This window comes from Salmo salar, unplaced genomic scaffold, assembly GCF_905237065.1.
Source record: "Salmo salar unplaced genomic scaffold, Ssal_v3.1, whole genome shotgun sequence".
Taxonomy (NCBI): domain Eukaryota; kingdom Metazoa; phylum Chordata; class Actinopteri; order Salmoniformes; family Salmonidae; genus Salmo; species Salmo salar.
The window spans coordinates 110,001-133,582 of record NW_025548708.1 but is presented as its reverse complement, the minus strand read 5'-3'; the positions used below and the strand labels follow the sequence as shown (position 1 = coordinate 133,582).

The 23,582-nt window shown below is 45.5% G+C and overlaps 1 protein-coding gene across 1 annotated transcript in view; it reads right to left on the bottom strand.

The window, feature by feature from the left end:
- The window catches only part of LOC123733230 (receptor-type tyrosine-protein phosphatase delta), a gene marked incomplete at its 3' end in the record, with an annotated part of 84,468 nt that overhangs the window by 32,765 nt on the left and 28,121 nt on the right, over positions 1 to 23,582 (bottom strand). The window contains exon 2 of the mRNA XM_045712671.1: positions 3,906 to 4,052. Within this exon, the coding sequence (XP_045568627.1) occupies positions 3,906 to 3,996 (91 nt within the window). The remainder of the gene's footprint in view (positions 1 to 3,905; positions 4,053 to 23,582) is intronic.

Genomic DNA, 23,582 nt, shown 5'->3' with positions numbered 1-23,582 from the left:
ACCCAGAGACAGACAGACAGACAGACTAGAATAACAAGTCAACTCTGTTACCCAGAGACAGACAGACTAGAATAACAAGTCAACTCTGTTACCCACAGACAGACAGACAGACTAGAATAACAAGTCAACCCTGTTACCCAGAGACAGACAGACTAGAATAACAAGTCAACCCTGTTACCCAGAGACAGACAGACAGACTAGAATAACAAGTCAACTCTGTTACCCAGAGACAGACAGACAGACTAGAATAACAAGTCAACCCTGTTACCCAGAGACAGACAGACTAGAATAACAAGTCAACCCTGTTACCCACAGACAGACAGACAGACTAGAATAACAAGTCAACTCTGTTACCCAGAGACAGACAGACAGACTAGAATAACAAGTCAACCCTGTTACCCAGAGACAGACAGACAGACTAGAATAACAAGTCAACCCTGTTACCCAGAGACAGACAGACTAGAATAACAAGTCAACCCTGTTACCCAGAGACAGACAGACTAGAATAACAAGTCAACCCTGTTACCCAGAGACAGACAGACTAGAATAACAAGTCAACCCTGTTACCCACAGACAGACAGACTAGAATAACAAGTCAACTCTGTTACCCAGAGACAGACAGACAGACTAGAATAACAAGTCAACCCTGTTACCCAGAGACAGACAGACAGACAGACTAGAATAACAAGTCAACCCTGTTACCCAGAGACAGACAGACAGACTAGAATAACAAGTCAACCCTGTTACCCAGAGACAGACAGACTAGAATAACAAGTCAACCCTGTTACCCAGAGACAGACAGACAGACAGCTAGAATAACAAGTCAACCCTGTTACCCAGAGACAGACTGACTAGAATAACAAGTCAACTCTGTTACCCAGAGACAGACAGACTAGAATAACAAGTCAACCCTGTTACCCAGAGACAGACAGACTAGAATAACAAGTCAACCCTGTTACCCACAGACAGACAGACTAGAATAACAAGCCAACCCTGTTACCCAGAGACAGACAGACAGACTAGAATAACAAGTCAACCCTGTTACCCACAGACAGACAGACTAGAATAACAAGTCAACTCTGTTACCGACAGACAGACAGACTAGAATAACAAGTCAACCCTGTTACCCAGAGACAGACAGACAGACTAGAATAACAAGTCAACTCTGTTACCCAGAGACAGACAGACAGACAGACTAGAATAACAAGTCAACCCTGTTACCCAGAGACAGACAGACCTAGAATAACAAGTCAACCCTGTTACCCAGAGACAGACAGACAGACTAGAATAACAAGTCAACCCTGTTACCCAGAGACAGACAGACAGACACTAGAATAACAAGTCAACCCTGTTACCCAGAGACAGACAGACTAGAATAACAAGTCAACCCCTGTTACCCAGAGACAGACAGACGTAGAATAACAAGTCAACCCTGTTACCCACAGACAGACAGACTAGAATAACAAGTCAACTCTGTTACCCAGAGACAGACAGACAGACTAGAATAACAAGTCAACCCTGTTACCCAGAGACAGACAGACAGACAGACTAGAATAACAAGTCAACTCTGTTACCCAGAGACAGACAGACAGACTAGAATAACAAGTCAACCCTGTTACCCAGAGACAGACAGACCTAGAATAACAAGTCAACCCTGTTACCCAGAGACAGACAGACAGCACTAGAATAACAAGTCAACCCTGTTACCCAGAGACAGACAGACTAGAATAACAAGTCAACCCTGTTACCCAGAGACAGACAGACAGACTAGAATAACAAGCCAACCCTGTTACCCACAGACAGACAGACAGACTAGAATAACAAGTCAACTCTGTTACCCAGAGACAGACAGACAGACTAGAATAACAAGTCAACTCTGTTACCCAGAGACAGACAGACAGACTAGAATAACAAGTCAACTCTGTTACCCAGAGACAGACAGACTAGAATAACAAGTCAACCCTGTTACCCAGAGACAGACAGACTAGAATAACAAGTCAACCCTGTTACCCAGAGACAGACAGACTAGAATAACAAGTCAACTCTGTTACCCAGAGACAGACAGACTAGAATAACAAGCCAACCCTGTTACCCACAGACAGACAGACAGACTAGAATAACAAGTCAACTCTGTTACCCAGAGACAGACAGACTAGAATAACAAGTCAACCCTGTTACCCAGAGACAGACAGACTAGAATAACAAGTCAACCCTGTTACCCAGAGACAGACAGACTAGAATAACAAGTCAACCCTGTTACCCAGAGACAGACAGACAGACAGACTAGAATAACAAGCCAACCCTGTTACCCAGACAGACAGACAGACTAGAATAACAAGTCAACCCCTGTTACCCAGAGACAGACAGACTAGAATAACAAGTCAACCCTGTTACCCTCTCTGTCTGTCTGTCTGTCTGTCACTGTCTGTCTGACTGTCTGTCTGTCTGTCCCTGTCTGTCTGTCTGTCTGTCTGTCTGTCTGTCTGTCTGTCTGTCTGTCTGTCTGTCTGTCTGTCTGTCTGTCTGTCTGTCTGTCTGTCTGTCTGTCTGTCTGTCTGTCTGTCTCTCTCTCTCTCTCTCTCTCTCTCTCTCTCTCTCTCTCTCTCTCTCTCTCTCTCTCTGTCTCTCTCTCTCTCTCTCTCTCTCTCTCTCTCTCTGTCTCTCTCTGTCTCTGTCTCTCTCTCTCCCTCTGTCTCTCTCTCTCTCTCTGTCTGTCTCTCAAGATCAACATAGGTGGTGTGTGTGACAACCTCCATCTTGGCAGTGATTTCTCCATGGAGCTGAGAAGCTAATTTCCGGCAATTCAATTCTATGCATTTTTCCTTAGCTAATGCTGTGTTCTTTTTCTCAAATGTAATAACAAAATCAATACAGTTAAATTCATTGCTTTGGGAATTTTCTCTCTCTCCTTCCCTCTCCTCCCTTCCTCTCTTCCCTCTCTCTTAGCCCTGGTCTCTCTCTCTCCTCCCTTCCTCTCCTTCCTCCTCCTCCCTTCCTCTCCTCCCTCTCTCTTAGCCCTGGGCTCTCTCTCTCCTCCCTTCCTCTCCTTCCTCCTCATCCCTTCCTCTCCTCCCTCTCTCTTAGCCCTGGTCTCTCTCTCTCCTCCCTTCCTCTCCTTCCTCCTCCTCCCTTCCTCTCTTCCCTCTCTCTTAGCCCTGGTCTCTCTCCTCCCTTCCTCTCCTTCCTCCTCCTCCCTTCCTCTCCTCCCTCTCTCTTAGCCCTGGTGTCTCCCTCTCCTCCCATCCTCTCTTCCCCCTCTCTTAGCCCTGGGCTCGCTCTCCTCCCTTCCTCTCCTCCCTCTCTCTTAGTCTTGGTGTCTCTCTCTTTCTCATCTCCCTTCCCTTCCTCTCCTTCCCTCTCCCTCTTTCGCTCATACTTTGCCTTGTGACCTCCATCATCAGAAGAGAGATAGAGAGAGACAGAGGGAGACAGAGAGAGAGAGACAGAGGGAGACAGAGAGAGAGAGAGACAGAGCGAGAGAGACAGAGAGAGAGCGAGAGAGACAGAGAGACAGAGAGAGAGACAGCGAGAGAGAGAGAGACAGAGAGAGAGAGAGAGAGAGACAGAGAGAGACAGCGAGAGAGAGACAGAGAGAGACAGCGAGAGAGAGACAGAGAGAGACAGCGAGAGAGAGAGAGACAGAGAGAGAGAGACAGAGAGAGACAGCGAGAGAGAGACAGAGAGAGACAGCGAGAGAGAGAGACAGCGAGAGAGAGAGACAGAGAGAGACAGCAAGAGAGAGAGAGAGACAGAGAGAGAGAGAGACAGAGAGAGACAGCAAGAGAGAGAGACAGAGAGAGATAGAGGGGGTTGGCCAAGGGGGTAATCATATCCATTCAGCATCACTCACTCAGGAGCTTGAAGCTGTACTACAATAGTGTATGTGTGTCCGTATATCAACTCACAGTCTGCGTCGGCGAGGAGCAGGAAGCTGAGCAGCAGCAGGAAGTAGCCCGGCCTGGCAGATAGCATCATGGGATACGTAGTAATCCACATGCCGTGACCTCACAGCCTCACTGGCCAATAGGAAGACAAGAAAGAGCCCTCACAACCTGGACAGAGAGAGAAATTATAAACATTACATTTATTTATTTACCATATTTCTCAGGTTCAAATCAGATTCACGATTCCATTACTAATTAACCAGAGAGACAGAGAGAGAATGTGAAGTCAGTCTACTTGCTCCCCCCCACACACACACACACATACACACACTTCAAATGGCTCCATCAGTCTGCCTGCAGGACCCTTCCCAGCAAACTAGGGAACATTCCCAGAACATTAGATTCCCATTAAGTTCTAGTTAGGGTTTTATCTAAAATTACTTTGATAACGTCCCAAAAACATTACAATTTTTAGTTTTTTCCTTCAGATTTTTATTTTTTATTTTTTATGAAATATCCTTGGAATGTTCTCCTAACATTGACTCGCCCTTTTAACAACCACCACAGAACATTTCCCCAACGTGAGGTAATAGAACAAAGTACCAGACATGGTTTTTTAAGAACATAACTGACACAACAAAACGGAATAGCAACGTTCTTGCAACATCAGGAGAATTTTCATCAATCATCAGCACAACTGGGCAGTTTGTTGTTGTTGTTGTTGTTGTTGTTGTTGTGTGTCATGAGAACATTTGCCGCAACAAATGTTCTGGGAACTTTCACAGAATCAATGTTGGTTTGCTGGGTTCTCACTCCTGCAGTGCATCTGTCCTCACCTCATTAACGACACACACACAAACACACACAGCCAGAGGCCCTCTCAGTGTGTGTGTGTGCCAAGCTGGCCAGCGCCATAGAGGTAGGTTATACAGCAAGAACATCATTGTTCCATTTTTCAATGGAGAATATAAAGGATGTTTCCCTGTTCTGTGTCTTTGCTGCATCACAGAAAACACACACAGGACTCACACACACACACACACACACACACACACACACACACACACACACACACACACACACACACACACACACACACACACACCGTCGGAAGCATTTGGGTGAGTCCTGTGTGTGTGTGTGTGTGTGTGTGTGTGTGTGTGTGTGTGTGTGTGTGTGTGTGTGTGTGTGTGTGTGTGTGTGTGTGTGTGTGTGAGTGTGTGAGTGTGTGAGTGTGTGTGTGTGTCTGTGTGTGTGTGTGTGTGTGTGTGGTGTGTTGCCAGGGATACACACAGTCCAGGAGGTTTCCTTTTCTCTCTCTCTCTCTGTCTGTCCATTCAGTCTCTCTCTGTCTCTCTGTCTGTCCATTCAGTCTCTCTCTCTCTCTCTCTCTCTCTCTCTCTCTCTCTCTCTCTGTCTGTCCATTCAGTCTCTCTCTCTCGCTCTCTCTCTCTCTCTCTCTCTCTCTCTCTCTCTGTCTGTCCATTCAGTCTCTCTCTGTCTCTCTGTCTGTCCATTCAGTCTCTCTCTCTCTCTCTCTCTCTGTCTCTCGCTCTCTCTCTGTCTGTCCATTCAGTCTCTCTCTCTCTCTCTCTCTGTCTCTCTCTCTCTCTCTCTGTCTGTCCATTCAGTCGCTCTCTCTCTCTGTCTCTCTCTCTTGCTCTGTCTCTCTCTCTCTCTCTCTCTCTCTCTCTGTCTCTCTCTCTGTCTGTCCATTCAGTCTCTCTCTCTCTCTCTCTCTCTCTGTCTCTCTCTCTCTCTCTCTCTCTCTGTCTGTCCATTCAGTCTCTCTCTGTCTCTATGTTATTGGTCACATACACATGGTTAGCAGATATTATTGTGAGTATAGTGAAATGCTTGTGCTTCTAGTTCCGACCGTGCAGCAATATCTAACAATTCCACAACAACTACCTAATACACACAAATCTAAGTAAAGGGGTGAATGAGAATATGTACATATAACTATATGGATAAGCAATGGCCGTGCTGCATAGGCAAGATGCAATAGATGGTATAGAATACAGTATATACATATGAGATGAGTAATGTAGGGTATGTAAACATTATTAAAGTGACTAGTGATCCATGTATTAAAGTGGCCAATGATTTTAAGTCTGTATGTTGGCAGCAGCCTCTCTGTGTTAGTGATGGCTGTTTAACAGTCTGATGGCCTTGAGAAAGAAGCTGTTTTTCAGTCTCTCAGTCCCTCCCTATTAGAATTGAAGTGTTAATATTGTTATATAGTCAGCTAGGTACAGTGTTTTAGCAAGGCGTCCATAGTGGTAGTAGGAATAGTAGCGGAAGAGGAATAAACAGATTAATATTGTTATATAGTCAGCTAGGTACAGTGTTTTAGCAAGGCGTCCATAGTGGTAGTAGGAATAGTAGGGGAAGAGGAATAAACAGATTAATATTGTTATATAGTCAGCTAGGTACAGTGTTTTAGCAAGGCGTCCATAGTGGTAGTAGGAATAGTAGGGGAAGAGGAATAAACAGATACATATTGTTATATAGTCAGCTAGGTACAGTGTTTCCATAGTGGTAGTAGGAATAGTAGGGAAGAGGAATAAACAGATTAATATTGTTATATAGTCAGCTAGGTACAGTGTTTTAGCAAGGCGTCCATAGTGGTAGTAGGAATAGTAGGGGAAGAGGAATAAACAGATTAATATTGTTATATAGTCAGCTAGGTACAGTGTTTTAGCAAGGCGTCCATAGTGGTAGTAGGAATAGTAGGGGAAGAGGAATAAACAGATTAATATTGTTATATAGTCAGCTAGGTACAGTGTTTTAGCAAGGCGTCCATAGTGGTAGTAGGAATAGTAGCGGAAGAGGAATAAACAGATTAATATTGTTATATAGTCAGCTAGGTACAGTGTTTTAGCAAGGCGTCCATAGTGGTAGTAGGAATAGTAGGGGAAGAGGAATAAACAGATTAATATTGTTATATAGTCAGCTAGGTACAGTGTTTCCATAGTGGTAGTAGGAATAGTAGGGGAAGAGGAATAAACAGATTAATATTGTTATATAGTCAGCTAGGTACAGTGTTTCCATAGTGGTAGTAGGAATAGTAGGGGAAGAGGAATAAACAGATTAATATTGTTATATAGTCAGCTAGGTACAGTGTGTCCATAGTGGTAGTAGGAATAGTAGGGGAAGAGGAATAAACAGATTAATATTGTTATATAGTCAGCTAGGTACAATGTGTCCATAGTGGTAGTAGGAATAGTAGGGGAAGAGGAATAAACAGATTAATATTGTTATATAGTCAGCTAGGTACAGTGTGTCCATAGTGGTAGTAGGAATAGTAGGGGAAGAGGAATAAACAGATTAATATTGTTATATAGTCAGCTAGGTACAGTGTTTTAGCAAGGCGTCCATAGTGGTAGTAGGAATAGTAGGGGAAGAGGAATAAACAGATTAATATTGTTATATAGTCAGCTAGGTACAGTGTTTCCATAGTGGTAGTAGGAATAGTAGGGGAAGAGGAATAAACAGATACATATTGTTATATAGTCAGCTAGGTACAGTGTTTCCATAGTGGTAGTAGGAATAGTAGGGGAAGAGGAATAAACAGATTAATATTGTTATATAGTCAGCTAGGTACAGTGTTTTAGCAAGGCGTCCATAGTGGTAGTAGGAATAGTAGCGGAAGAGGAATAAACAGATTAATATTGTTATATAGTCAGCTAGGTACAGTGTTTTAGCAAGGCGTCCATAGTGGTAGTAGGAATAGTAGGGGAAGAGGAATAAACAGATACATATTGTTATATAGTCAGCTAGGTACAGTGTTTCCATAGTGGTAGTAGGAATAGTAGGGGAAGAGGAATAAACAGATTAATATTGTTATATAGTCAGCTAGGTACAATGTGTCCATAGTGGTAGTAGGAATAGTAGCGGAAGAGGAATAAACAGATTAATATTGTTATATAGTCAGCTAGGTACAGTGTGTCCATAGTGGTAGTAGGAATAGTAGCGGAAGAGGAATAAACAGATTAATATTGTTATATAGTCAGCTAGGTACAATGTGTCCATAGTGGTAGTAGGAATAGTAGGGGAAGAGGAATAAACAGATTAATATTGTTATATAGTCAGCTAGGTACAGTGTTTTAGCAAGGCGTCCATAGTGGTAGTAGGAATAGTAGCGGAAGAGGAATAAACAGATTAATATTGTTATATAGTCAGCTAGGTACAGTGTTTTAGCAAGGCGTCCATAGTGGTAGTAGGAATAGTAGGGGAAGAGGAATAAACAGATTAATATTGTTATATAGTCAGCTAGGTACAGTGTGTCCATAGTGGTAGTAGGAATAGTAGGGGAAGAGGAATAAACAGATACATATTGTTATATAGTCAGCTAGGTACAATGTGTCCATAGTGGTAGTAGGAATAGTAGGGGAAGAGGAATAAACAGATTAATATTGTTATATAGTCAGCTAGGTACAGTGTTTTAGCAAGGCGTCCATAGTGGTAGTAGGAATAGTAGCGGAAGAGGAATAAACAGATTAATATTGTTATATAGTCAGCTAGGTACAGTGTTTTAGCAAGGCGTCCATAGTGGTAGTAGGAATAGTAGCGGAAGAGGAATAAACAGATTAATATTGTTATATAGTCAGCTAGGTACAGTGTTTCCATAGTGGTAGTAGGAATAGTAGGGGAAGAGGAATAAACAGATACATATTGTTATATAGTCAGCTAGGTACAGTGTGTCCATAGTGGTAGTAGGAATAGTAGGGGAAGAGGAATAAACAGATTAATATTGTTATATAGTCAGCTAGGTACAGTGTTTCCATAGTGGTAGTAGGAATAGTAGGGGAAGAGGAATAAACAGATTAATATTGTTATATAGTCAGCTAGGTACAGTGTTTCCATAGTGGTAGTAGGAATAGTAGGGGAAGAGGAATAAACAGATTAATATTGTTATATAGTCAGCTAGGTACAATGTGTCCATAGTGGTAGTAGGAATAGTAGGGGAAGAGGAATAAACAGATACATATTGTTATATAGTCAGCTAGGTACAATGTGTCCATAGTGGTAGTAGGAATAGTAGGGGAAGAGGAATAAACAGATTAATATTGTTATATAGTCAGCTAGGTACAGTGTTTCCATAGTGGTAGTAGGAATAGTAGGGGAAGAGGAATAAACAGATTAATATTGTTATATAGTCAGCTAGGTACAGTGTTTTAGCAAGGCGTCCATAGTGGTAGTAGGAATAGTAGGGGAAGAGGAATAAACAGATTAATATTGTTATATAGTCAGCTAGGTACAATGTGTCCATAGTGGTAGTAGGAATAGTAGGGGAAGAGGAATAAACAGATTAATATTGTTATATAGTCAGCTAGGTACAGTGTTTTAGCAAGGCGTCCATAGTGGTAGTAGGAATAGTAGGGGAAGAGGAATAAACAGATTAATATTGTTATATAGTCAGCTAGGTACAGTGTTTTAGCAAGGCGTCCATAGTGGTAGTAGGAATAGTAGGGGAAGAGGAATAAACAGATTAATATTGTTATATAGTCAGCTAGGTACAGTGTTTTAGCAAGGCGTCCATAGTGGTAGTAGGAATAGTAGGGGAAGAGGAATAAACAGATTAATATTGTTATATAGTCAGCTAGGTACAGTGTTTTAGCAAGGCGTCCATAGTGGTAGTAGGAATAGTAGGGGAAGAGGAATAAACAGATTAATATTGTTATATAGTCAGCTAGGTACAGTGTTTCCATAGTGGTAGTAGGAATAGTAGCGGAAGAGGAATAAACAGATTAATATTGTTATATAGTCAGCTAGGTACAGTGTTTTAGCAAGGCGTCCATAGTGGTAGTAGGAATAGTAGGGGAAGAGGAATAAACAGATTAATATTGTTATATAGTCAGCTAGGTACAGTGTTTTAGCAAGGCGTCCATAGTGGTAGTAGGAATAGTAGGGGAAGAGGAATAAACAGATTAATATTGTTATATAGTCAGCTAGGTACAGTGTTTTAGCAAGGCGTCCATAGTGGTAGTAGGAATAGTAGGGGAAGAGGAATAAACAGATTAATATTGTTATATAGTCAGCTAGGTACAGTGTTTTAGCAAGGCGTCCATAGTGGTAGTAGGAATAGTAGGGGAAGAGGAATAAACAGATTAATATTGTTATATAGTCAGCTAGGTACAGTGTGTCCATAGTGGTAGTAGGAATAGTAGGGGAAGAGGAATAAACAGATTAATATTGTTATATAGTCAGCTAGGTACAATGTGTCCATAGTGGTAGTAGGAATAGTAGGGGAAGAGGAATAAACAGATTAATATTGTTATATAGTCAGCTAGGTACAGTGTTTTAGCAAGGCGTCCATAGTGGTAGTAGGAATAGTAGGGGAAGAGGAATAAACAGATTAATATTGTTATATAGTCAGCTAGGTACAGTGTTTTAGCAAGGCGTCCATAGTGGTAGTAGGAATAGTAGGGGAAGAGGAATAAACAGATTAATATTGTTATATAGTCAGCTAGGTACAGTGTTTTAGCAAGGCGTCCATAGTGGTAGTAGGAATAGTAGGGGAAGAGGAATAAACAGATTAATATTGTTATATAGTCAGCTAGGTACAGTGTTTTAGCAAGGCGTCCATAGTGGTAGTAGGAATAGTAGGGGAAGAGGAATAAACAGATTAATATTGTTATATAGTCAGCTAGGTACAGTGTTTTTAGCAAGGCGTCCATAGTGGTAGTAGGAATAGTAGGGGAAGAGGAATAAACAGATTAATATTGTTATATAGTCAGCTAGGTACAGTGTTTCCATAGTGGTAGTAGGAATAGTAGGGGAAGAGGAATAAACAGATTAATATTGTTATATAGTCAGCTAGGTACAGTGTTTCCATAGTGGTAGTAGGAATAGTAGGGGAAGAGGAATAAACAGATTAATATTGTTATATAGTCAGCTAGGTACAATGTGTCCATAGTGGTAGTAGGAATAGTAGGGGAAGAGGAATAAACAGATTAATATTGTTATATAGTCAGCTAGGTACAGTGTTTTAGCAAGGCGTCCATAGTGGTAGTAGGAATAGTAGGGGAAGAGGAATAAACAGATTAATATTGTTATATAGTCAGCTAGGTACAGTGTGTCCATAGTGGTAGTAGGAATAGTAGGGGAAGAGGAATAAACAGATTAATATTGGGAGTATTTACAATGTTGTTGGTGTTCTACTGGCTGCATTTCTCTCATGGCAACAGGTCACTAATCTGATACGGTATTTACCCAACAGATATGAGAGTTTATCAATGTCTGATATGAGACAGAGACAGAGAGTAAAGAGAGGAGAGAAAGAGAGAGAGACGAGAGAGCGAGAGAAGAGTAGAGAGAAGAAGAGAAAGGGAGAGAGAGAGAGAGAGAGACAGAGAGAGACAGGGAGAGAGAGAGAGAGAAAGGGAGAGAGAGAGAGACAGAGAGAGAGAGAGAGAGAGAGAGAGAGAGAGAGAGGAGAGAAGGGAGAGAGAGACAGAAGAGTAGATAGAGGAGAGAAAGGGAGAGAGAGAGAGAGAGACAGAGACAGGGAGTAGAGAGAGGAGAGAAAGGGAGCGACAGAAAGACAGAGAGAGAGAGAGAGAGAGAGTAGAGGAGAGAAAGGGAGAAAGAGAGAGTAGAGGAGAGAAAGGGAGAAAGAGAGAGAGAGAGAGACAGAGAGAGAGAGAGACAGAGAGTAGAGGAGAGAAAGGGAGAAAGAGAGAGAGAGAGAGAGACAGAGAGAGAGAGACAGAGAGTAGAGGAGAGAAAGGGAGAAAGAGAGAGAGAGAGAGAGAGAGAGAGAGACAGAGAGTAGGGGAGAGAAAGGGAGAAAGAGAGAGAGAGAGAGAGAGAAGAGAGTAGAGGAAAGGAAAGAGAGAGAGAGAGAGAGAGAGACAGAGTAGAGGAGAGAAAGGAGAGAGAAGAAGAGAGAGAGAGAGAGAGAGAGAGACAGAGAGTAGAGGAGAGAAAGGGAGAAAGAGAGAGAGAGAGAGAGAGAGAGAGAGAGACAGAGAGTAGAGGAGAGAAAGGGAGAAAGAGAGAGAGAGAGAGAGAGAGAGAGACAGAGAGTAGAGGAGAGAAAGGGAGAGAGAGAGAGAGAGAGAGAGACGGAGAGTAGAGGAGAGAAAGGGAGAAAGAGAGAAGAGAGAGAGAGAGACAGAGAGAAGAGAGTAGAGGAGAGAAAGGGAGAAAGAGAGAGAGAGAGAGAGAGAGAGAGACAGAGAGTAGAGGAGAGAAAGGGAGAAAGAGAGAGAGAGAGTAGAGGAGAGAAAGGGAGAAAGAGAGAGAGTACTCAGAAAATCTGACAGAACCAAAACATCACAAAACAAAAAGTAAAATATATCACCTATTGGAAAGACACCACAACAAAATCTAAGTAAACTTCAATGCTATTTGTCTCTAAACAGACAGTACATGGTGGCAGACTATCTGACCACTGTGACTGATAGAAAACTGAGGAAAACATTAACTAGGTACAGACTCAGAGAGGACAGTCTGGCTATAGAGACTGGTCGTCACAGACAAACCTGGCTGCCCAGAGAGGACAGGCTGGCTAAAGAGACCGGTCGTCACAGACAAACCTGGCTGCCCAGAGAGGACAGTCTGGCTATAGAGACTGGTCGTCACAGACAAACCTGGCTGCCCAGAGAGGACAGTCTGGCTATAGAGACTGGTCGTCACAGACAAACCTGGCTGCCCAGAGAGGACAGGCTGGCTATAGAGACTGGTCGTCACAGACAAACCTGGCTGCCCAGAGAGGACAGGCTGGCTAAAGAGACCGGTCGTCACAGACAAACCTGGCTGCCCAGAGAGGACAGTCTGGCTATAGAGACCGGTCGTCACAGACAAACCTGGCTGCCCAGAGAGGATAGTCTGGCTATAGAGACTGGTCGTCACAGACAAACCTGGCTGCCCAGAGAGGACAGTCTGGCTATAGAGACTGGTCGTCACAGACAAACCTGGCTGTCCAGTGAGCACAGGCTGGCTATAGAGACCGGTCGTCACAGACAAACCTGGCTGCCCAGAGAGGACAGGCTGGCTATAGAGACCGGTCGTCACAGACAAACCTGGCTGCCCAGAGAGGACAGTCTGGCTATAGAGACTGGTCGTCACAGACAAACCTGGCTGTCCAGAGAGGACAGTCTGGCTATAGAGACCGGTCGTCACAGACAAACCTGGCTGCCCAGAGAGGACAGTCTGGCTATAGAGACCGGTCGTCACAGACAAACCTGGCTGCCCAGAGAGGACAGGCTGGCTATAGAGACTGGTCGTCACAGACAAACCTGGCTGCCCAGAGAGGACAGTCTGGCTATAGAGACTGGTCGTCACAGACAAACCTGGCTGCCCAGAGAGGACAGGCTGGCTATAGAGACTGGTCGTCACAGACAAACCTGGCTGCCCAGAGAGGACAGGCTGGCTATAGAGACCGGTCGTCACAGACAAACCTGGCTGCCCAGAGAGGACAGGCTGTGCTCACTCTGCTCCAGGGGAGAGGTAGAGACAGAGCTGTATTTCCTATTACACTGTGACAAATACTCAGACCTAAGAGAATATTTATTTCCCAAAATTATCATTCAATACAAAGAATTTGAAACTATAAAAAAATCAAATATTTATTGGGTGAAAAGCCAAATATGTGTCCTCCTGCCACAACCTGAGGGACAGCCAGTGAAAAGTGCAATGTAATGTGGATAATATTTCCCATCTTGTTTAGTTTAGTCTTTCATACCAGGTCATGTGTCTTCTCAGTCATGTTGACACTGGTCTACTACCGTTGCTTTAATGTATTGTTGTTCTGATTAATATTGTTGTTGTAGTTGTTGTTAATGGTAATCCCATGTCCACTACTACTATTATTATTGTTGTTGGTCCCAACATTTATTTATATATAAATATATATATTTTATTTTTCTATATGTACACTTTGACAATGTAAGTAATAATGAACTTGCCATGTCAATAAAGTCAATTGAATTGAATTGAATTGAATAGAGAGAGGAGAGAAAGGGAGAGAGAGAGGGAGAGGAGAGAAAGGGAGAGAGAGAGAGAGAGAGATGAGAGAAAGGGAGAGAGAGAGAGAGAGAGACAGAGAGTGAGAGAGGAGAGGAGAGAAAGGGAGAGAGAGAGACAGAGAGTGAGAGAGGAGAGGAGAGAAAGGGAGAGAGAGACAGAGAGATGAGAGAAAGGGAGAGAGAGGAGAGAAAGGGAGAGAGAGAGAGTAGAGGGAGAGAAAGGGAGAGAGAGAGAGGAGAGGAGAGAAAGGGAGAGAGAGAGAGAGAGAGACAGAGAGTGAGAGAGGAGAGGAGAGAAAGGGAGAGAGAGAGACAGAGAGATGAGAGAAAGGGAGAGAGAGGAGAGAAAGGGAGAGAGAGAGAGTAGAGGGAGAGAAAGGGAGAGAGAGAGAGGAGAGGAGAGAAAGGGAGAGAGAGAGAGACAGAGAGTGAGAGAGGAGAGGAGAGAAAGGGAGAGAGAGAGACAGAGAGATGAGAGAAAGGGAGAGAGAGGAGAGAAAGGGAGAGAGAGAGAGTAGAGGAGAGAAAGGGAGAGAGAGAGAGGAGAGGAGAGAAAGGGAGAGAGAGAGACAGAGAGTGAGAGAGGAGAGGAGAGAAAGGGAGAGAGAGAGAGTAGAGGAGAGAAAGGGAGAGAGAGAGTAGAGGAGAGAAAGGGAGAGAGAGTGAGAGAGGAGAGGAGAGAAAGGGAGAGAGAGGAGAGAAAGGGAGAGAGAGAGAGTAGAGGAGAGAAAGGGAGAGAGACGGAGAGTGAGAGAGGAGAGGAGAGAAAGGGAGAGAGAGAGAGATGTGTCCACACACGTACGTGCGTGCGTGCGTGCGTGCGTGTGTGCGTGCGTGTGTGCGTGTGTGCGTGTGTGCGTGTGTGTGTGTGTGTGTGCGTGTGTGCAGTGCATATCCTAATCCCTGATCCTCAACAAGCCATGGGTGAGGGAGAGACCAACTGATTAACAACTCAGGGGAGGAGGATAAGACCTCTCATCTCTATCTGAGCTACACAGCCAACACAGGAACACCCCTCTCTGGATTTTCCACTTGGTTGGGTCCAAAAACAATTGCTTTGGGATAACCTAGTTCTCCCTAACTCCCTATGTATACCCTTTATTTAACTAGGCAAGGCAGCTAACAACAAATTCTTATTTTCAATGACGGCCTAGGAACAGTGGGTTAACTGCCTTGTTCAGGGGCAGAACGACAGATTTGTACCTTATCAGCTCAGGGATTCGATCCAGCAACCTTTCGGTTACTAGTCCAACGCTCTAACCACTAGGTCTTCACTAAACTGGATTCCAGAGGGTTTAAGGGTTTCTGTAGTCTAGCGGTGATCCCAGGGACATACAGCGTGTTATTGGGTTTGAATTCAGCTCTTCAGTACGTCAATAATGTCTCTGTTAGCCTCCTGAATTAACAGAGGCATTACACACATCTCCAGGTCCAACACAACACTGAGCATCACTTAGAAACAAAGGACAATGGGAAGGTGGGTCAGCTTGGGGACAATGGGAAGGTGGGTCAGCTTGGGGTCAATGGGAAGGTGGGTCAGCTTGGGGACAATGGGAAGGTGGGTCAGCTTGGGGACAATGGGAAGGTGGGTCAGCTTGGGGTCAATGGGAAGGTGGGTCAGCTTGGGGACAATGGGAAGGTGGGTCAGCTTGGGGACAATGGGAAGGTGGGTCAGCTTGGGGTCAATGGGAAGGTGGGTCAGCTTAGGGACAATGGGAAGGTGGGTCAGCTTGGGGACAATGGGAAGGTGGGTCAGCTTGGGGACAATGGGAAGGTGGGTCAGCTTGGGGTCAATGGGAAGGTGGGTCAGCTTGGGGACAATGGGAAGGTGGGTCAGCTTGGGGACAATGGGAAGGTGGGTCAGCTTGGGGTCAATGGGAAGGTGGGTCAGCTTGGGGACAATGGGAAGGTGGGTCAGCTTGGGGACAATGGGAAGGTGGGTCAGCTTGGGGTCAATGGGAAGGTGGGTCAGCTTGGGGACAATGGGAAGGTGGGTCAGCTTGGGGACAATGGGAAGGTGGGTCAGCTTGGGGACAATGGGTCAGTGGGTCAGCTTGAGGACAATGGGAAGGTGGGTCAGCTTGGGGTCAATGGGAAGGTGGGTCAGCTTGGGGACAATGGGAAGGTGGGTCAGCTTGGGGACAATGGGAAGGTGGGTCAGCTTGGGGACAATGGGAAGGTGGGTCAGCTTGGGGACAATGGGAAGGTGGGTCAGCTTGGGGACAATGTGAAGGTGGGTCAGCTTGGGGACAATGGGAAGGTGTGACTGTGTGGTCTGTAATAGCTGTCATTCAGAGTCAGTGGGAAGGTGTGACTGTGTGGTCTGTAATAGCTGTTATTCAGAGTCAATGGGAAGGTGTGACTGTGTGGTCTGTAATAGCTGTTATTCAGAGTCAATGGGAAGGTGTGACTGTGTGGTCTGTAATAGCTGTTATTCAGAGTCAATGGGAAGGTGTGACTGTGTGGTCTGTAATAGCTGTTATTCAGAGTCAATGGGAAGGTGTGACTGTGTGGTCTGTAATAGCTGTTATTCAGAGTCAATGGGAAGGTGTGACTGTGTGGTCTGTAATAGCTGTTATTCAGAGTCAATGGGAAGGTGGACTGTGTGGTCTGTAATAGCTGTCATTCAGAGTCAATGGGAAGGTGTGACTGTGTGGTCTGTAATAGCTGTCATTCAGAGTCAATGGGAAGGTGGACTGTGTGGTCTGTAATAGCTGTTATTCAGAGTCAATGGGAAGGTGTGACTGTGTGGTCTGTAATAGCTGTCATTCAGAGTCAATGGGAAGGTGTGACTGTGTGGTCTGTAATAGCTGTCATTCAGAGTCAATGGGAAGGTGGACTGTGTGGTCTGTAATAGCTGTTATTCAGAGTCAATGGGAAGGTGTGACTGTGTGGTCTGTAATAGCTGTCATTCAGAGTCAATGGGAAGGTGTGACTGTGTGGTCTGTAATAGCTGTTATTCAGAGTCAATGGGAAGGTGTGACTGTGTGGTCTGTAATAGCTGTTATTCAGAGTCAATGGGAAGGTGGACTGTGTGGTCTGTAATAGCTGTCATTCAGAGTCAATGGGAAGGTGTGACTGTGTGGTCTGTAATAGCTGTCATTCAGAGTCAATGGGAAGGTGTGACTGTGTGGTCTGTAATAGCTGTTATTCAGAGTCAATGGGAAGGTGTGACTGTGTGGTCTGTAATAGCTGTTATTCAGAGTCAATGGGAAGGTGTGACTGTGTGGTCTGTAATAGCTGTTATTCAGAGTCAATGGGATGGTGTGACTGTGTGGTCTGTAATAGCTGTCATTCAGAGTCAATGGGAAGGTGTGACTGTGTGGTCTGTAATAGCTGTCATTCAGAGTCAATGGGAAGGTGTGACTGTGTGGTCTGTAATAGCTGTTATTCAGAGTCAATGGGAAGGTGTGACTGTGTGGTCTGTAATAGCTGTCATTCAGAGTCAATGGGAAGGACCTGATACATTATTTAGTAGTTTCACTTCACAACATGTCCTGTTAGTTACAGAACAGCATTAACAGATGGAGGGAGGAGAGAGAGGAGAGAGAGGGGAGGGGAGGGAGGGAAGAGAGAGAGGAGAGAGAGGGGGAGGGGAGGGGGAGGGTGAGGGAGGGAGGAGAGAGAGGGAGGGAGGGAGGGAAGAGAGAGAGGGGAGGGGAGGGAGGGAGGAGGAGAGAGAGGGGAGGGAGGAGAGAGAGGGGAGGGGGAGGGAGGGAGGGAGGAGAGAGAGAGGGAGGGAGGGAGGAGGGAGGAGGAGGAGAGAGAGGGAGGGAGGGAGGGAGGAGAGAGAGAGGGAGGGGAGGGAGGAGGAGGGAGGAGAGAGGGGAGGGAGGAGAGAGAGGGGAGGGGAGGGAGGGAGGAGAGAGAGAGAGGGAGGGAGGGAGGAGAGAGAGAGGGGTAGGGGAGGGAGGGAGGGAGGAGGGAGGAGGGAGGAGGAGGGAGGGAGGGAGGGAGGAAGAGAGAGAGAGGTAGGGGGAGGGATGGAGGGAGGGAGGAGAGAGAGGTAGGGGGAGAGATGGAGGGAGGGAGGAGAGAGAGGTAGGGGGAGGGATGGAGGGAGGGAGGGAGGGAGGAGAGAGAGGGGTAGTGGAGGGAGGGAGGGAGGGAGGGAGGGAGGGAGGAGAGAGAGGGGGAGGGGAGGGATGGAGGGATAGAGAGACAGGGACAGAGATACTGTAGATCCTAAAACGCATCGCTGTAGGCAAACTGTCCTATAGATAAAGAGAACTAGAGAGAGCGAGACTGAGAGAGAGAGAACAGCGAGAGAGAGAGAGACAGAGAGAGAGAGAGAGAGAGAGAGAACAGCGAGAGAGAGAGAGACAGAGAGAGAGAGAGAGAGAGAGAGAGAGAGAACAGCGAGAGAGAGAGAGACAGAGAGAGAGAGAGAGAGAGAGAGAGAGAGAGAGAGAACACAGCAACAGAGAGAGAGAGAGAGAGAGAGAGAACAGCGAGAGAGAGAGAGACAGAGAGAGAGAGAGAGAGAGAGAGAGAGAGAGAGAGAGAGAACACAGCAACAGAGAGAGAGAGAGAGAGAGAGAGAGAGAGAGAGAGAGAACACAGCAACAGAGAGAGAGAGAGGGAGGGAGAGAACACAGCGATAGAGAGAGAGAGAGAGAGAGAGAACACAGCAAGAGAGAGAGAGAGAGAGAGGAGAGAGAGAGATAGAGAACACAGCGAGAGAGAGAACACAGCGAGAGAGAGAGGGAGAGGGAGAGAGAGAGATAGAGAACACAGCGAGAGAGAGAACACAGCGAGAGAGAGAGGGAGGGAGAGAACACAGCGAGAGAGAGAGAGAGAGGGAGAGAGAGAGATAGAGAACACAGCGAGAGAGAGAACACAGCGAGAGAGAGAGGGAGGGAGAGAACACAGCGAGAGAGAGAGAGAGAGAACACAGCGAGAGAGAGAGAGAGAGGGAGAGAGAGAGATAGAGAGAACACAGCGAGAGAGAGAACACAGTGAGAGAGAGAACACAGTGGGAGAGGGAGAGAGAGCGGGAGAGAGAGAGATGTGATGAGAGGAAACACTCAGTATCATTGTATAGACTATATCCCAGAGCAATTCAAGCTAAATGTAATTATACACACTAATTAACTTATTCCATCTCCCACCCAATCACAGAAAAGCAGATCAATCCCTGAAGAGACATCTGTAGCGGATTGTAGACGGATAAACACTAACGATACACGACAACCAGAGAAAACAAAAACATATCTCAACCTTGTTGTGACTGGCACAGAGACAAGGGCTTCATGCTCCTATTGGCCCAGGTCAATATAGGGCAGCAGTATGGAGGGTTGAAAACTCTCCTTTTCAAATGTGTCCACTAGCAAGTCCTGTCCTTAGTGGGAGTCTGCTTCTCCTGTTGTGTCTGATGGGTTCATTATGGGGCGGCAGCTAGCCTAGTGGTTAGAGGAGGCAGCTAGCCTAGTGGTTAGAGGAGGCAGCTAGCCTAGTGGTTAGAGGAGGCAGCTAGCCTAGTGGTTAGAGGAGGCAGGTAGCCTAGTGGTTAGAGGAGGCAGCTAGCCTAGTGGTTAGAGGAGGCAGGTAGCCTAGTGGTTAGAGGAGGCTAGCCTAGTGGTTAGAGGGGCAGGTAGCCTAGTGGTTAGAGGAGGCAGCTAGCCTAGTGGTTTGAGGAGGCAGCTAGCCTAGTGGTTAGAGGAGGCAGGTAGCCTAGTGGTCAGAGGAGGCAGGTAGCCTAGTGGTTAAAGGAGGCAGCTAGCCTAGTGGTTAGAGGAGGCAGCTAGCCTAGTGGTTAGAGGAGGCAGGTAGCCTAGTGGTTAGAGAGGGCAGGTAGCCTAGTGGTTAGAGGAGGCAGCTAGCCTAGTGGTTAGAGAGGGCAGGTAGCCTAGTGGTTAGAGAGGGCAGGTAGCCTAGTGGTTAGAGGGGAGGCAGGTAGCCTAGTGGTTAGAGGGGAGGCAGGTAGCCTAGTGGTTAGAGGAGGCAGGTAGCCTAGTGGTTAGAGGAGGCAGGTAGACTAGTGGTTAGAGGAGGCAGCTAGTCTAGTGGTTAGAGGAGGTAGGTAGCCTAGTGGTTAGAGGAGGCAGGTAGCCTAGTGGTTAGAGAGGGCAGGTAGCCTAGTGGTTAGAGGAGGCAGCTAGCCTAGCGGTTAGAGGAGGCAGGTAGCCTAGTGGTTAGAGGAGGCAGGTAGCCTAGTGGTTAGAGGAGGCAGCTAGCCTAGTGGTTAGAGGAGGCAGGTAGCCTAGTGGTTAGAGGAGGCAGGTAGCCTAGTGGTTAGAGGAGGCAGCTAGCCTAGTGGTTAGAGGAGGCAGCTAGCCTAGTGGTTAGAGGAGGCAGGTAGCCTAGTGGTTAGAGAGGGCAGGTAGCCTGGTGGTAAGAGGAGGCAGCTAGCCTAGTGGTTAGAGGAGGCAGCTAGCCTAGTGGTTAGAGGAGGCAGCTAGCCTAGTGGTTAGAGGAGGCAGGTAGCCTAGTGGTTAGAGGGGAGGCAGGTAGCCTAGTGGTTAGAGGAGGCAGCTAGCCTAGTGGTTAGAGGAGGCAGCTAGCCTAGTGGTTAGAGGAGGCTAGCCTAGTGGTTAGAGGGGCAGGTAGCCTAGTGGTTAGAGGAGGCAGCTAGCCTAGTGGTTAGAGGAGGCAGGTAGCCTAGTGGATAGAGGAGGCAGGTAGCCTAGTGGTTAGAGCGTTGGACTAGTAACCGAAAGATTGATGGATCGGATCCCCGAGCTGATAAGGTACAAATCTGTCGTTCTGCCCCTGAACAGAGCAGTTAACCCACTGTTCCCTGGTAGGCCGTCATTGTAAATTAGAATTTGTTCTTAACTGCCTTGCCTAGTTAAATAAAATGTCTCTCTGAAGGGTTCATTATGTCTGTCTGATGCGTACACACACACACACAGGTGTGTGCAGACTATAAGGATGAGTGATTCTACAGCAGGATAATCAACTAGATCCACCAGCGGGATGCCAGTTGGGGAAACCTGTTTTATAGGGATATTTAACTAAGACTGAGATCTCTCTTTACATGGGGAGTCATCATATACTGTCCCCAGTGTGTGTGTGTGTCATCATATACTGTCCCCAGTGTGTGTGTGTGTCATCATATTCTGTCCCCAGTGTGTGTGTGTGTCATCATATTCTGTCCCCAGTGTGTGTGTGTGTCATCATATACTGTCCCCAGTGTGTGTGTGTGTGTGTGTGTGTGTGTCATCATATACTGTCCCCAGTGTGTGTGTGTGTCATCATATTCTGTCCCCAGTGTGTGTGTGTGTCATCATATACTGTCCCCAGTGTGTGTGTGTGTGTGTGTGTGTGTGTGTGTCATCATATACTGTCCCCAGTGTGTGTGTGTGTCATCATATTCTGTCCCCAGTGTGTGTGTGTGTCATCATATACTGTCCCCAGTGTGTGTGTGTGTGTGTGTGTGTGTGTGTGTGTGTGTGTGTGTGTGTGTGTGTGTGTGTGTGTGTGTGTGTGTGTGTGTCATCATATACTGTCCCCAGTGTGTGTGTGTGTGTGTGTCATCATATACTGTCCCCAGTGTGTGTGTGTGTGTGTGTGTGTGTGTCATCATATACTGTCCCCAGTGTGTGTGTGTGTGTGTGTGTGTGTCATCATATACTGTCCCCAGTGTGTGTGTGTGTCATCATATACTGTCCCCAGTGTGTGTGTGTGTCATCATATACTGTCCCCAGTGTGTGTGTGTGTGTGTGTGTGTGTCATCATATACTGTCCCCAGTGTTTGTGTGTGTCATCATATACTGTCCCCAGTGTGTGTGTGTGTCATCATATACTGTCCCCAGTGTGTGTGTGTGTGTGTGTCATCATATACTGTCCCCAGTGTGTGTGTGTGTGTGTGTGTGTCATCATATACTGTCCCCAGTGTGTGTGTGTGTGTGTGTGTCATCATATACTGTCCCCAGTGTGTGTGTGTGTGTGTCATCATATACTGTCCCCAGTGTGTGTGTGTCATCATATACTGTCCCCAGTGTGTGGTGCATGTGTGTGTCATCATCCTACAGTAACTGTCCCCACAGAATTAGTGCTGTATGTTATGCCTTTAAGGATCAACACTCCCCTTTAAAACACTTTAAAGATCAGCACTCCCCTTTAAATCACCTTTATGATCAACACTCCCCTTTAAAACACTTTAAGGATCAACACTCCCCTTTAAATCACCTTTATGATCAACACTCCCCTTTAAAACACTTTAAAACCTGTTGTGGATAGGGGGCAGTATTTTCACGGCCGGATAAAAAATGTACCCGATTTAATCTGGTTACTACTCTTGCCCAGAAACTAGTATATAATTAGTAGATTTGGATAGAAAACACTCTAAAGTTTCTAAAACTGTTTGAATGGTGTCTGTGAGTATAACAGAACTATGGCAGGCAATATGGCAGGCAAAAACCTGAGAAGATTCCAAGCAGGAAGTGGCCTGTCTGACAATTTGTAGTCCTTCTGTTGCATCTCTATCGAAATTACAGTATCTGACCTGTTACTTGACACTTTCTAAGGCTTCCATTGGCTCTCTAAAGCCTCCAGAAACCGGATTGACGCGTCTCCCGTCTCTGGGCAGATAACAGCAGCACAGTTTGTCAGTGGACTGCCTGGTGACAGAGAGACTGGAGATGCGCATTCACAAGACCTCGCCATTTTTTCTTTTCGTCTTTGAATGAATACAACATTGTCCGGTTGGAATATTATCGCTATTTTACGAGAAAAATTGCATAAAAATTGATTTTAAACAGCGTTTGACATGCTTCTAAGTACGGTAATGGAACATTTTGAATTTTTTGTCACGAAATGCGCTCGCGAGTCACACTTTGGATAGTGACCCGAACGCATCGAACAAAACGGAGGTATTTGGATATAACTATGGATTATTTGGAACCAAAACAACATTTGTTGTTGAAGTAGAAGTCCTGGGAGTGCATTCTGACGAAGAACAGCAAAGGTAATACAATTTTTCTAATAGTAATTCAGAGTTTAGTGAGCCCCGAAGTTGGCGGGTGTCTGAATAGCTAGCCTGTGATGGCTGAGCTATGTACTCAGAATATTGCAAAATGTGCTTTTGCCGAAAAGCTATTTTAAAATCTGACATAGCGATTGCATAAAGGAGTTCTGTATCTATAATTCTTAAAATAATTGTTCTGTATTTTGTCAACGTTTATGATGAGTAATTTAGTAAATTCACCGGAAGTTTTCGGTGGGTATGCTAGTTCTGAACATCACATGCTAATGTAAAAAGCTGGTTTTTGATATAAATATGAACTTGATTGAACAAAACATGCATGTATTGTATAACATAATGTCCTAGGAGTGTCATCTGATGAAGATCATCAAAGGTTAGTGCTGCATTTAGCTGTGGTTTGGGATTTTGTGACATATATGCTTGCTTGGAAAATGGCTGTGTGATTATTTTTGGCTGGGTACTCTCCTGACATAATCTAATGTTTTGTTTTCGCTGTAAAGCCTTTTTGAAATCGGACAATGTGGTTGGATTAACGAGAGTCTTATCTTTCAAATGGTGTAAAATAGTCATATGTTTGAGAAATTGAAGTTATAGCATTTTTGAGGTATTTGTATTTCGCGCCACGCTCTACCATTGGATATTGGTCAGGCGTTCCGCTAGCGGAACATCTGTCCTCAACAGGTTTTTAAGGATCAACACTCCCCTTTAAATCACCTTTATGATCAACACTCCCCTTTAAAACACTTTAAGGATCAACACTCCCCTTTAAGACACCTTTAAGGATCAACACTC